Source organism: Larimichthys crocea, unplaced genomic scaffold, assembly GCF_000972845.2.
Source record: "Larimichthys crocea isolate SSNF unplaced genomic scaffold, L_crocea_2.0 scaffold506, whole genome shotgun sequence".
Taxonomy (NCBI): domain Eukaryota; kingdom Metazoa; phylum Chordata; class Actinopteri; family Sciaenidae; genus Larimichthys; species Larimichthys crocea.
Genome location: NW_020856584.1, coordinates 47,272 through 62,042, shown reverse-complemented (window position 1 = coordinate 62,042; position 14,771 = coordinate 47,272). Strand labels below are relative to the sequence as shown.

At 38.5% G+C, this 14,771-nt stretch overlaps 2 protein-coding genes across 2 annotated transcripts; one reads left to right on the top strand and one right to left on the bottom strand.

Moving 5' to 3' along the window:
* Positions 1-1,399: 1,399 nt before the first annotated feature.
* On the top strand, positions 1,400-3,760 carry LOC109138841 (uncharacterized). The gene is made up of 6 exons (XM_019260356.2): positions 1,400-1,442; positions 1,603-1,926; positions 2,334-2,678; positions 2,763-2,888; positions 3,190-3,251; positions 3,355-3,760. Exons 1-6 carry the CDS (start codon positions 1,400-1,402, stop codon positions 3,475-3,477), a joined length of 1,023 nt encoding a protein of 340 aa, XP_019115901.2. The 3' UTR covers positions 3,478-3,760.
* Positions 3,761-9,825: 6,065 nt separating this feature from the next.
* LOC113745166 (uncharacterized) lies at positions 9,826-11,602 on the bottom strand. The gene is made up of 4 exons (XM_027276654.1): positions 11,560-11,602; positions 11,076-11,399; positions 10,168-10,518; positions 9,826-10,004 (listed from the first exon to the last, which is right to left on the bottom strand). Exons 1-4 carry the CDS (start codon positions 11,600-11,602, stop codon positions 9,856-9,858), a joined length of 867 nt encoding a protein of 288 aa, XP_027132455.1. The 3' UTR covers positions 9,826-9,855.
* Positions 11,603-14,771: the final 3,169 nt, after the last annotated feature.

Sequence of the window (14,771 nt, the reverse complement as noted above, 5' to 3'; positions counted from 1 at the left end):
GGCTGGAACGACAGGTATAGCTGTGTGTCATCGGCATAGCAGTGGTAGGAGAAGCCGTGTGAGCGGATAACATGGGACAGCGAGGTGGTGTAGATGGCAAACAGAAGGGGACCCAGCACCGACCCCTGCGGCACCCCCGTGGAGAGGGTATGAGTCGATGACAGACGACCTTGCCAACACACTTTAAAGGAGCGTCCAGCGAGGTAGGACTCGAGCCAGGAGTGGGCAGAGCCTGTAATGCCCATGTTAGCGAGTGTGGTTAGGAGTATGTCGTGATTGACTGGATCGAAGGCAGCCGATAAGTCGAGAAGGATGAGTACAGATGATTGCCCTCGTGCTCTGGCTGTTTTTAAGGCTTCTGAGATAGATAGTAAGGCTGTTTCGGTGGAGTGGCCACTTCTGAAACCCGATTGTTTTGGGTCAAGTAGGTGGTGATGGGTGAGGAAGTCAGTGATTTGTTTAGAGACCGCCCTCTCAATGGTTTTCGAGAGGAAGGGGAGCAGTGACACCGGCCGATAATTTTCAACCGAGGCGGGGTTAAGCGTAGTCTTTTTCAGTAATGGCGTAACTCTGGCTTGTTTGAAGGCCGCTGGAAATACGCCTGAGGACAGTGAGGCATTAATCACGGATGTGATCGGTGGGACTACTGTAGGAGTCTAGAGGTATATATCATGACATTGACAGCATCAGCATGTATATATATCACAGTAACGAGGCTTCGAGCTTAAGATCCTACAGCTACTCCTACCACCTCTGCTAAGGCCACAGGTGCTGGTGCTGCCTCCCCAGCAGTGCCTCCCCCAGGGGTGGAGGATAAATGCATAAGAGAGGAGACTTGTAAATATTCAGAAATTTAAGAAACCGAAGGAGTGGAATTGCCGGTATGCATTGTTTGTGTGGTGACACTCTCAAACAAAACATGAAGCCTTTGGATAACATGATGACATGATCAAAAATACATACAGGTTAATAAGCTGGTATATATATAAATATAAATAAGTTAATAAGGTGAATACCCCTTTCTTGAAGTATAGTAAAAAAAGAAATAAAGCAATGGTGCAAAGGCAATGCTGCAACCATGCTGATGCTGTCAATGTCATGATTTTAGGTTTCTCTAGTGCTGTTAGTGAATGCCCCTTTTATCAACATTATATCCAGAATGCAAGACAAGGCAGCGGATATTCTTTCAGAGTCCAAATAGTTTAGTCAAAAGATGACAGTTTGAGGTACTGTGTTTCAGTTGCCACAACAAAAGCAGTGTGGCAGGAAATGCATTTTAATGGTATATTCTGTGATAACCAATCAGATTCATTGAAAGATCTGACCTATCAGAATCATGTCACCGCCTTCACTCACAAAGTCAAAAGTCTAAAGTTTCCAAAAAAGAGACAGTGTCAAGATGATCGTGTTCTGGGTTACACTGCTTCTTCTTCATCAGGGATGTAAGTTCTATCAAATAATGACACAATATTTTTAAATTTTTCTGTATCTGCATGAAATCCAGATGTGTGGTGGTTCATGTGAACACTGCATGTTCTTTACATTGTTAGTACACTAACTGTTGTTAACCTTTTTATGTATTGAATGTTTCATTTCATTTAGATACACTGGTTCCAGTGACCACAGTTCAACTTGGTGAACCTGTGACCTTCACATGTGTTTTGCCAAAAGAGTTCAACTATCAAAATCTTTACTGGTACAAGCAGAGTGCCGGGGAAAATCTGGAATCAATTGTATCACTCATAAAAAATGCAAATCCTGAGTATGGACCAGAGTTTCCTACCTCAAGATTTGAAGTAAAAGCTAATAAGAATATTAGCAGTCTGACCATTTCAAGGACGAGTCAAGAAGATGAGGGAATGTATTTCTGTGCATTCATGGACTGGAACAATAATTCTTGGAATGCGACCTATTTGTCATTAAGAGGTAATTATGTGATCTGTTTTTGGAATGATTTGGAATCACTTCAACCATTTCAAGCTAAACCGAGTTAATATTTCTTCACAGTTGAAGAAGAATAATAACTTTAAAAAATGACGTACAGTTAAGAAGCGTTTTTTGAGAGGATTTCCACATACAATATTTCTTAAAATCTGCAATGTTAAATGTTATGTTAGGTACTATTCTGATAATGTTTTATCACTGTGGATGTTTTAGCCATGATCTAACTTTTCTTCCAGAACTTCTGTTATTATTTCTGTAGAGTATCATGTCAAATCTTTACAAATGTTGCTCATGTTACATTTCAACTTTGAACTTTTCTTAAATCCCTTCTAAAATTTAAAATTGTGTGTGCAGACCCCATCCTTTTGACACAGTTTTGTATTGCACAGGAAACTCTCAGAGGACATTAAACTACACTGTTCAGTGGTCGACAGTATCTGATCCAGTCCGTCCAGGAGACTCAGTGACTCTGCAGTGTTCAGTCCTCTCTGACTCTGAGAGCAAGACGTGTTCAGAAGATCACAGTGTGTTCTGGTTCAGAGCCAGATCAGATAAATCTTATCCAGACATCATCTACACTGATGGAAACAGACATGATGAATGTGACAAGAGTCAGAAACGCTGTGTTTATCACTTCTCGAAGAACGTCAGCTCCTCTGATGATGGGACTTACTACTGTGCTGTGGCCACATGTGGAGAGATATTATTTGGAAATAGATCAAAACGGCAAATCGGTATGACTGTGTTCAGTACTGGAGGTGATAGTCATAAGATGTTAATAACATCATTGATAAATTACTATTTTCTTTGTTGTCTAGAACGGAAAACAAGTTCTGAATTAATTGCGCTGGTGATAGCAATCGTCTGCCTGATCATTTCTGTGATTGGAAATATTGTTTTCATCTGTTACCGAACTCCAAGAACAGGATGTGAACAATTTAAAGGTAAGTGTTGTTGACTGGATCAAAAAATGCAAATACTTTACAACTATGGTTTCACTTAAAGGATTCATATAGTCTATGAAGTGTAACATCACACAGGATAATTAATAGATATCTGTAGAAGTATTTTATTTTGCATTTTATCAATTAATTCATGTATCAGCAAACATTTGTAGCACAAGATCAGTGTCACATTTAGGTTTACCATTAGAGTTTACAATTTAAGTTGATGTTGATTGAGTTGATGATCCTTATTAAAAAGTCATATTAAGTAAATTATTTTTCTGTTTTCATTCATTGTTAGGAATAGAAAGCGTCTCTTCACAATCACAACATAGCAACTCGATCCCACCAGTCAATGATAATGTAAGTAATGATGCCAGATTACATTTGATGTTTCATTAATATAATTCCCAACTCTATAACAACATGACTATCCTGAGTAATGAGCCTTTTATTTGGTGCACAGACTGAAGGTGGAGATGATCTGAACTATGCTGCGCTGCATTTATCTGGAAGAAAAGCTACAAGAGGAAGGAAGAAGAGAGAGACTGAAGAAAGTGTGTATTCTCAAGTTAAATGCCAAATGTGAACATGTGAATTGGTTCATAGTACTGACCTCTTACAGTGCAAATAAAGAATTCAATGTTGTGAGTTCCCTTCTAACTTCAATGAGAATATGTGTCATGATAAAAATTAAATCTTATTGTAGCATGGAGACATGCTCTTTGTGTGGTACATTTTTCTGTACATTGATCCTTGCTTTATATTATGTATTTGCATGAAAAATATTACATCAATATACAGCACAGGGTTATATGAATCCTATTTTAAGTCCGAAATTTTGAACTATCCTTTGATGCTTCATAGTTTATGATGGAACTGTACTTTTTATACCATGAAATCAATTCTGATGTCATCAAACGCATTAAATCTTAATAAAGATTTGTACAACATGTTATTTTTTTCTGATGTATTCCAAACACTGACATCTGTAATATAACCATATAGATTGAAAGTGAATTAAGACACCATAAACAAACAAAAATTATTGTAGTTTCCACAACGTATGACGACTGTATAAGTCACTTTGCTTACCGGTGCAACAACCACAAGATTTCTTTTTGAGTTTCTTGATTGAATACATGAGAAAGGCTATAACAATGAGACTTATAGCCAAAACAGCACATAACACAGAGAGAATTGTAATGTTCTTCTGTGAATCCCAAACGTTGACTGATTACACTGAACTGATTAATATATGATTTATTTTGTTATGGTACATTAAGAACAAACAAAAACATACACTTACTTTCAGTGTTTGGTTTTGATCTGTCTCCACAATATATCTCCCTACATGTGGCCACAGCACAGCAATAAGTCTTCTTCTTAGAGAAGCTGTGGATATATTTCTTTGTTGAGAGTCTGTCACAGTTCTTTTCATATTCTTCAACACCTTTTACCTTCCTTAAATATCATTAAAGCTAAAATGAGATTCATTTTATTCAGATCTGAAACAGCACACAGTCTGTTGTCCTGGACATGTTTTATTCTCAGAGTCAGAGAGGACTCTCCAGGACGGACTGGATCAGATGGAGGGCCTGCAGTGATGTCAGGATCTGGTCCTGGGACAGAAAATTAAAACATAATTCTGAAGTAAGAAAATTAAGGTATGTAAGTTATTCCTGTAAGACAATGACTATACTTCAATATTCTATCTGTAGTAAATCTGAATTTATATTCTTATGCCCCAATCTCAGCAGTAAATAAAATATAATCATAATTTTCTGGTTATTCCACAGATCACTGTAATTTAGACTGCGTTTGAAGATGATTCATTTCATTAGAGTCATTTTAACTGAGAGGGAATCATTTTTGACTAAACCATTGGCCTCTTGTTATGTTGGTGTTTTGCTGAACTACCACAGAGGAAATAATACCATCATCTTTCTAACAGCACCAACAGCTTTGTGGTGGATTTCTAAAACTGACACTTGATTTTAAACTTGTGGCACTAATATTTTTGTGGTTCGTGGGGTGTAATATTATATTAATTACATTATGAAAATTGTAAAGATCAAATGATGATATGCTACATGACTAGTACAGTACTTCCTCACTTGATATTCATTTTAGTGTGTTCAATGCTTTGGCGTTGCTATACTTTTGCTTGTTCAACCCATTTCCACAAAGAAAAGAAATTCTCTTCTGCTCTCAATTGGCCACCATCATGTTTCCAAGTGTGCATATGCAGACCACAAATTTTCATATAGAAGCGCATGTGCATCCACCGTCCACATGCAAGTCCACAGCTGTCAGTTTCCATACTAAAGTACAATACTGCTCTACATTCAAACTATGTAGTGAGTAACAAATAAACTTGTAATAACTGTAATAAACCGTGTTTTTTTGGGCTGTGCCCAGCCAAGTGCCATGGCTTGAGGCCATGGGAGGTGATTATTTGGATCAGTCCTGGGTGCCATCCTTTGGACATGTTCAGGGCATGTCCAACTGACAGGAGACCATGGGGCAGACCCAGAAGTTGCTGGAGGGACTATATAACCCATCTAGTTTTGGAAAGCCTCCAGATCCTATGAAGCTGGAGCTGGAAGCTGGAATGCGTTACTGGGAAAAGGGATGTGCTACTACAACCCGGCCAGAGATAAGCTGAAGGAAATGGACAAATGGATGTTGTAGTGTGATGCAAAAAGTTTACAGAGAACAAAAATAAATAACTGAAAGAGACAAAATGGCAGATTTGTTGTGGTTTGTGGCCTTCATCAGGGTCATCATATAGTTGACCACCAGCCAAAACATGTTGCTCTGACAATAAAGTTGTTCTTAACACTAAAGGTGCTGCTTGAAGTTTGATATACAGTTAAATCAGTGATTCTCTGACAATGCTGTGTCCAGCCCCTGTACATAAATATACTACACACAGTTAGAATAAACAGAAGGGTGGACAACTATAAAATGTCATGAAGTAAATACGTAATTTGTGTCCTGCTTTAAACTTTAACACACAAACACACAGACTCACACTCACCACTGACAAACAAATGATGTGGATACTTCAACTTTGTTGTGGTCAGGCTTCAAACTTAAGTATTACAGTCCGGCTCGGGGACTGCAACCAAGAACGGGAGAGGAGACGAGGTTTAAATACCACCGTGACATGTTTAAATTAAATAAACGATCAGTATCTGTAATCAGTGGTGTAGGCGTGCATGGATGCATGTGTGTGAGTGAGTGCAAAAACAAGAAAGAAAACAGGAGAGAGCGTGAGAGCAGCCGAGAGGTACCTGGCTGCAGACCTCCACTGTCAGGCCCGGAAAACAAGAAAGAAAACAGGAGAGCACAGCCAGCCCGGAGTGAGGGCGTGAGAGAGCGTGAGAGCAGCCAGCATGGAGATAAATGTGCTTCACCGGGCCCAGGTGTAGCACAATCTCCTGATGATGTTCCCACCTCTGGTGAACCTGGAAAACAAAACAGACTAACCAGCAGCCTGCCAATAACACCCCCAACACCCCCAAAGGGCGGGGGCCGTCACATAAGTGTGAAGACAAAGCAGTCTTTATACCTTTTCTCACTCTTTGTTGTAGCCTTAGGAAGCTGCACTTGACGGTTTTTACAAAAGCAAGTGAAAGGACATAACAGTATATACATTTTTACCATTATTATTAATGACTGAGCAATTTAAAAGAGTAGGACTAGTTAAAGGTCATGATAGGTTATCACACTTTTTTGCAGTTTGGTCCTTTTGATTGGATGTTGATGTCAGAGGGGGAGGAGCTCATCAATCCATGGTCCTGCCCTGGTTGTTTTGGCAAGAGCAGGACTCTGAACTGTGAAGTTTGTCTGATTAATGATGAAAGGGTTGACGTTCATTTTTTTGTTCTTTGAATGAACAGATTAACTAGAAAGAAAAACAAAATAAAGTACATATTAGCCTGTTAAAACATCTTGTGTCTTTTCCTCTTTGCAAAGTTAACCTAGTTACACATCCTGTTGAAGCTCAGGTCTGTTCTGAGTAAACCGCTTTGATTTGGTTGGTCAAAGGTCTGAGAAACATCCCACATATACATGTCACTAAGTGCATGTGGCTTTGCTTGTTCTCACAGCCAACATGCAGAACGTCTTTAAAAAGTGCTGTGAGACCAGGAAGACAGAAGAGTTTCATTCCAATAGTTACAATTGATGTTTCAGTATTTCTCTACGACAGGGGTCGACAACCTATGGCTCGCAAGCCAGATGTGGCTCTTTTGATGCATGTGGCTTTCACGGCTCTCTCAGCCAAAAAAGTTCCCGACCTGATCCCTGGTCTAAGGTGACATGTATATTGTCTTCTTCTATGAAATAACTACTTCCATATTCTTCACAAATTGAAGAAATGTGAACACAGTATGCAGATGTTGTCATGTTTGGAAACTGAATAAACAAAATATTTGTTTTCATATATGAATAAATAATTAAATATTGGATTGATTTCAGTGAGTCTGGCAAGTGATGGAAAATCTACAGAAAAACAGCTGTTTTAACACTTTAACAGATCACACCAGCACTAGAAAGCACATTGTGTTTATTTATTGACAGTTTGATAGAATTACATATCTGATCCCAAAAAGTGTCTGTGGTCAAAGAACAACAACAATCATAAAAGAAAACAAAACAAAAAAAACAACAAGTAATATTGGCATTAAGGTTAAGTTAATTGGAAAATCTTCTGTTTGGTGTGAAGGTGAGTACAGTCAGTGGTTAAATTGGCTTTTATAAGGAGGGTCAATATCGCTCAAAACATTTGTATTTACCTCGCACCATCGGTTTAATACATATTTTATCAATTTATAACCTATTTATTTATATCTCACATCAATCATCACTTATTTAGCCTACATTTCACCATCAATTTACACTATTATTTGCATTACTTAATTACATCTTATACCATAAATGTACATCAAATCAATTGTATTCTAAACTTTTTTTACATGTCACAACATCATACCAAATATCAGCAGTCGCCAGTTATTACAATTAATTCACAAGTTTTCAAATAGGACTTAGGTCTCTCTTCTGCCTTTCCTGTCTCTGTCTACATGCTATATGGTCTGCTGACCTCGGGGTCATAACCCACTTCTTAACATGCTTGGTTGGGTTCCACATGTCTAGTGGTGGACCCACTAGTTTTATAAACATCAAACAAGACAGACTGCCTAAGCCTCCATTCACAGAGCTATTTACACCTTTCATCATGTGTCCTGAAGTAGGCTACCTCTACCTGTCCATGAGAATAGTCAACAAACCTGCACAAACTCATTTCACCTTTGCAGAAATACTGTGGCAAGCTCTCGTGGAAGCATGCAGGGAGAGACAGATTTTTTAAATTTCACAACTCAGGTAGTGCCACCATTCGCACATTTCAATTTTTTATTTTTTTGGGTGGTCTATGCCTTTACAAATCAATCACATTGAATTTATGGATCCATTGTTGGTTTACAGTTTGAAAGTGAGGATAGCATAAGATGGTTCACCCAGGAACGTTATGATATTAAGTTATCAGATTTTCAAATAAGTGATGCTCTCCTGACTTTCCCGCCTGCCATCAACCGTTTGTTTTTAGATCTATGGACGATGCAAGGCGGTATATAGTTTTTTAAATTCAATTCAAATATTATTTCTAGTGGAGTGATAATTATTTAGTGAGCAGTATCTATTTTTTCATGTTTCTAATCAGAACAAGTTGAAGTGAACAGAGCAGTCCTGTCTACAGTAATAATCAAATGAAAGCTGATTGCCCTCCTCATCTTCTCACTATTGCTAACGTAGCATTAGCTTCTTAACAGTTAGTTAGCTGAACGATTTTATAACTGACATTTTACAACTGACATTCTATGTTTCTGTGACTTTGTCACAAAAACATTAAGGTGAAAAAACAGATATTTAGTTTCAGTAAGTTAACAATGACCTGAACATTTTGTTGTGACAGTACTTGACTCACCTTCAGTTTCCCGCCGTCGGTGTCAGCAGCACCGTGTGTGTGTGCGTGCCTGCATGCATGTTTGTACGCGCGGGAAGAATGTGCGCGTATCAGTGAAAACATGGACTGGAGTTTCACTGATTCAGATTTTATATCAGTGAAAACATGGACTGGAGTTTCACTGATTCAGGTTTTATATCAGTGAAAACATGGACTGGAGTATCACTGATTGAGGCTTTATATCAGTGAAAACATGGACTGGAGTTTCACTGATTCAGATTTGATATCAATAAACAAGCGGAACAGATTCAATAATGAAGCTCTGACACAGCGCTCTGGAAACAGAGATGAGTGAACAGACTGATGTGGCCTACTGATTTTTGACATGGTAAAAGAGAGGAGTTCCAAACTAATGATTTTAAAAAGTCGTATAATGGTAGCTACGCTCATGATTATTATAAACACTGAAGCAGAGGGAGCTCAGCTCCTGCTAGCTGTACTGCCGAGGTGAGGAGGCGGAGCTGAGCTCCGGAGAGCTCTGGCCCAATTTAATCTCTGAGTACAGTTATATGTTTTCTTTGTTGTTGTCCCTGCTAGACTGTAGATCTGTTCAGTGAGTACAGTGTGAGCTGAGATAGCCTCCAACTGATGATAAAGAGACCTGTTAACTCACTAATCCAATCCAAACGTCTTGACAGCAGCATAGATCCTCTCTCTCTCTGCTGCTTTTGCATCCTTTATTGCGCCTCTGTCAGTTTTCATCACGGTGAAGACGACAGCAGAATAAACCCACAGGTCCTCGTCTCTCTGAGAAAATACAGACGACAAAGTCAAAAAACAACATGACACAACCTAATAAGGTTAATCCTACATCTAATGCCCTTACCTGATGACTTTTCTGTTTTTTCACAGCAACAGGAGCTGGATGATGAAACAGAAAATGTACAGACAATAATAAATGATGATGCAGAAGTTTTAATTTGATATCAATGTTTAGAAACAATGATGTCTATTACTGTTGTAACAGTCACACTTCTTTTTCTTCATGACGGCATGAATGAGGAAGACTATAACAATCAGACATATAGCCAAGACAGCGCACAGCAGAAAAATAACTGCATGGTCTGACCACATACTGGTTCCTGAAACATGAACAAAAAGAAAAAACAATGTAGTAAATGATGCTTACTGTCACCTCCTGGTTAAATCATTTCAAATGTAAAATCACAATTTTTCACAGATGATTTTAAAGGGTTTTATTTGAGTAACTGTATAATCTGACACTTAGCATCACTCAAGAGTTACCTTGAAAGTCCAGTTTTGTTCCATTTCCAAATAATATCTCCCCACATGTGGCCACAGCACAGTAGTAAGTCCCATCATCAGAGGAGCTGACGTCCTTAGAGAAGTGATAAACACAGCGTTTCTGACTCTTGTCACATTCATCATGTCTGTTTCCATCAGCGTAGATGATGTCTGGATGAGATTTATCTGATCCGGCTCTGAACCAGAACACACTGTGATCTTCTGAACACGTCTTGTCCTCAGAGTCAGAGAGGACTGAACACTGCAGAGTCACTGAGTCTCCTGGACGGACTGGATCAGATACTGTCGACCACTGAACAACAGTGTAGTTTAATGTCCTCTGAGAGTTTCCTGTGTAGTACAAAACTGTGTCAAAAGGATGGGGTCTGCACACACGTTTTTAAATTTTAAAAGGGATTTAAGAAAAGTTCAAAGTTGAGATGTAACATGAGCAAAATTTGTAAAGATTTGACATGATACTCTATACAATTAATAACAGAAGTTCCAAAAGAAAAGTTAGATCATGGCTAAAACATCCACAGTGATAGAACAGTGTTATTAGTATAATTATTCTAAACATAGCATTTTGATTGCAGAAATATTGTATCCTTTCAGACAATGTATAATCACGGGTTTTTCAGATCAACAGAAATTATAATAGAAGTTCCAAAAGAAAAGTTACATGCTGTGTAAATCATGAGTATTGTATCTAACATAACATTTCAATTGCAGATTTTAAGAAATACTGTATATTGAATTTCCTCTCAGAAAATGCTTGGTTACTGTAAGTCATTTTTTATAATTAGTTAGTTATAATTTTTAGCAACTGTTTAAGAAATTTTAACTTAATGCAGCTTTAAGTGATTAAAGTGATTCTAAAGCATTCCAAATACAGATCACATAATTACCTTTTATTGACAGATAAATCGCACTCCAAGTATTTATATCCCACTCCATGAATGCACAGTGATACATTCCTTCATCTTCTTGAATTGTCCTTGGAATAGTCAGAATGCTAATATTCTTATCAACATTTACTTCAAATCTTGAAGCAGAAAACTCTGGTCCATACACCGGTTTTGTATTTTTCATGAGGGCTGCAATTAATTTCAGATTTTCCCCAGCACTCTGCTTATACCAATGAAGATTTTCATGATTAAACTCATCAGGTAAAACACATGTGAAGGTTGCAGGTTCACCGAGTTGAACTGTGGTCACAGGAACCAGTGTATCTAAATGAAATGAAACATTCAATACATAAAAAGGTTAACAATAGTTAGTGTAGTAACTATGTAAAGAACATGCAGTGTTCACATAAACCACCACACATCTGGATTTCATGCAGATACAGAAAAATGAGAAAATATTTTGTCATGATTTGATAGAACTTACATCCCTGATGAAGGAGAAGCAGTGTAACCCAGAACACGATCATCTTGACAATGTTTCTTGTTTGGAAACTTTTGACTTTTCACTTTGTGAGTAAAGGCGGTGACATGGTTCTGATAGGTCAGATCTTTAAATGAATCTGATTGGTTATCACAGAATATAACATTAAAATGCATTTCCTGCCACACTGCTTTTGTTGTGGCTACTGAAGCATTTTACCTCTCACTCTCATCTGTTAACTATTTGGACTCTGAATGAATATTCTTCGTTTATTTATGTAAAGTACTTTTAGTTGCCTCTGTTTGCACTGAATGCACTGCCTTTTCTTCCTTTCTGGATTTAATGTTGATAAAAGGAGCTCTCACTAACAGCATTAGAGAGACCCAAAACCATGACAGCACTAACCTGACGTGTACTGCTGCTTTTGGCACATAGTTCTGCTGTTTTTTCTATATCAAATGAATACTGTTGCAAGAAATATTTGAAAATCTCAGAGTTATTTTATAAGTATACTCTAATGCATGTGTGCTGTGATTCTTACTCACATATGTTATATGCTGTGGCTGTCTGCTACTGCATGTACAAGTGCAAAATGTAATATGTCCTCTGTTGCTATCTTGATCATAAATGTGACATCACTGCTCCTGTCAGATACCGCCTCTCACCGGTTATTTGGTCACTTGTCCAGCACTTGACCAAAAACGTGAAAACACTTGCGTTTAGCAAATGTTAGGATGCTAACACACTAAGCTAATATGGTGATAATGGTAATTCTGCTAAACATAATTTTGAGCAGGTTAGAATTAGAACTAGAATTAAAGCTGCAAGCAGCGATGGTCAGGCCCTCGCACATGTGCGCACATCAAAATGTGCGCATGTTGAAATGTGCATAACATAACCTTGATAACCGCAAGAAGTTTCAGACAGCTCTGAGAAGGTGCTTCCGGCCGATTTCTTCTTTGAATGAATTTTATGGATCGCCGTGCCCACACAGTTTCCTCAAAATTCATTATTTTGATAACTTTTACTCAGGAAGTCTATATGAACACACCTACTAAGTTTGAAGGCAATGAGATCAAATCCCTAGGAGGAGTCCAAATTTGACAAAAAATGGACGCCGTACGCTTTACTGTAGCCCGGGGCACCAAGAGACTTTTTTTTGCGTCTGGGCATGTTACATACTCCCACCAAGTTTCGTACACGTGGATGAAACCGTGGCGAGGGGCACCGCCAAAAACACACACCTAGGTGGCGCTGTCGAGGCATATGCGCACGTCCATGTGTGAGACCCCCAAAATGCGAAATTTTACACCTGACATGGGGGGGAATAGGCAAATTTCGTGAGTTTTCGGGGGGATATGGGCCGTTGAAAATGCGATTTACTTTTAAACGTTGTTCAGTGTTCGAAATCCAATAGTGCCTCGCCCCAGCGTGCTGTGCTCGGGCCCTAATTAGAAATACTTAATAATCCCAGGGGGAAATTATTTTTAGTACTATACTCCAGTATACAAACAAACAAAAACAACATATGTAAAGACGTAACCATCTATTAGCATGCTTATGTAGCAAATAAGCCCAAAGCACCACTGTGCACAAGAAAAACTAGCATGGATGTGTACTCTGCTTGGTGGCAGTCCAGGAACATGGCATGGGAATGGCGTAAACTGGTAGTTAGAGAAGTGCCAATTCATCTCCTGTGCACTGCTGGGGTGCCCTTGAGCAAAGTGCCAAATCCCTAACAACTCGTGGGGCGCTGCTGTACTGCAGAAAATCACTCCACCATCTTTTCTCCTCATTTTCCATGTCTCTAAGTGTGTGTGTGGTTTCGAATCTATACAGTATATGTAAAAACCTGACTAAAAAGAATGTCCCCATTAAGGGATTAATAAAGTTAATCATCATTTTCTTCTTACTCCTTTTTAACCCAGTGAGAGATGGTATGTGTTATTGCTGGAGCAGTAATGTCACATTTATGATTTAGACATAAAAGCAGTGGGAGATATTAACATTTGACAGTGTCATGTCAAATCTTTACAAATGTTGCTCATGTTACATTTCGACTTTGAACCTTTCTAAAATCCCTTTTAAAATTTAAAAACATGTGTGCAGACCCCATCCTTTTGACAGAGTTTTGTATTGCACAGGAAACTCTCAGAGGACATCAAACTACACTGTTGTTCAGTGGTCGACAGTGTCTGATCCAGTCTGTCCAGGAGACTCAGTGACTCTGCAGTGTTCAGTCCTCTCTGACTCTGAGAACAAGACGTGTTCAAAAGATCACAGTGTGTTCTGGTTCAGAGCTGGATCAGATAAATATTAAGTATGTCAGTTATTCCTGTAAGACGATGACAATACTTCAATTATCTATCTGTAGTAAATCTGAATTTATATTCTTATGCCCCAATCTCAGCAGTAAATAAAATATAATCATAATTTTCTGGCTATTCCACAGATCACTGTAATTTAGACTGCGTTTGAAGATGATTCATTTCATTAGAGTCATTTAAACTGAGAGGGAATCATTTTTGAGTAAACCATTGGCCTCTTGTTATGTTGGCGTTTTGCTGAACTACCACAGAGGAAATAATACCATCATCTTTCTAACAGCACCAACAGCTTTGTGGTGGATTTCTAAAACTGACACTTGATTTTCAACTTGTGGCACTAATATTGTTGTGGTTCGTGGGGTGTAATATTATATTAATTACATTATGAAAATTGTAAAGATCAAATGATGATATGCTACATGACTAGCACAGTACTTCCTCACTTGATATTCTTCCATTGTAGTGTGTTCAATGCTTTGGCGTCGCTATACTTTTGCTTGTTCAACCAAATTCCACAAAGAAAAGAAATTCTCTTCTGCTCTCAAGTGGCCACCATCATGTTTCCAAGTGTGCATATGCAGACCACAAATTTTCATATAGAAGCGCATGTGCATCTACCGTCCACATGCAAGTCCACAGCTGTCAGTTTCCATACTAAAGTACAATACTGCTCTACATTCAAACTATGTAGTGAGTAACAAATAAACTTGTAATAATTGTAATAAACCGTGTTTTTTTGGGCTGTGCCCAGCCAAGTGCCATGGCTTGAGGCCATGGGAGGTGATTATTTGGATCAGTCCTGGGTGCCATCCTTTGGACATGTTCAGGGCATGTCCAACTGACAGGAGACCATTGGGCAGACCCAGAAGTTGCTGGAGGGACTATATA

What these genes read in the sequence shown, in the direction of transcription:
- LOC109138841 (XM_019260356.2), top strand. Translation starts at nt 1,400, where the DNA reads ATGATCGTGTTCTGGGTTACACTGCTTCTTCTTCATCAGGGAT. An exon ending in GACCTATTTGTCATTAAGAG is followed by an intron (nt 1,927 to 2,333) that starts GTAATTATGTGA and finishes TGTATTGCACAG; the next exon opens with GAAACTCTCAGAGGACATTA. An exon ending in TCCCACCAGTCAATGATAAT is followed by an intron (nt 3,252 to 3,354) that starts GTAAGTAATGAT and finishes TTTGGTGCACAG; the next exon opens with ACTGAAGGTGGAGATGATCT.
- LOC113745166 (XM_027276654.1), bottom strand. Translation starts at nt 11,602, where the DNA reads ATGATCGTGTTCTGGGTTACACTGCTTCTCCTTCATCAGGGAT. An exon ending in GCTTCTCCTTCATCAGGGAT is followed by an intron (nt 11,400 to 11,559) that starts GTAAGTTCTATC and finishes CATTTCATTTAG; the next exon opens with ATACACTGGTTCCTGTGACC. An exon ending in GATTTATCTGTCAATAAAAG is followed by an intron (nt 10,519 to 11,075) that starts GTAATTATGTGA and finishes TGTACTACACAG; the next exon opens with GAAACTCTCAGAGGACATTA.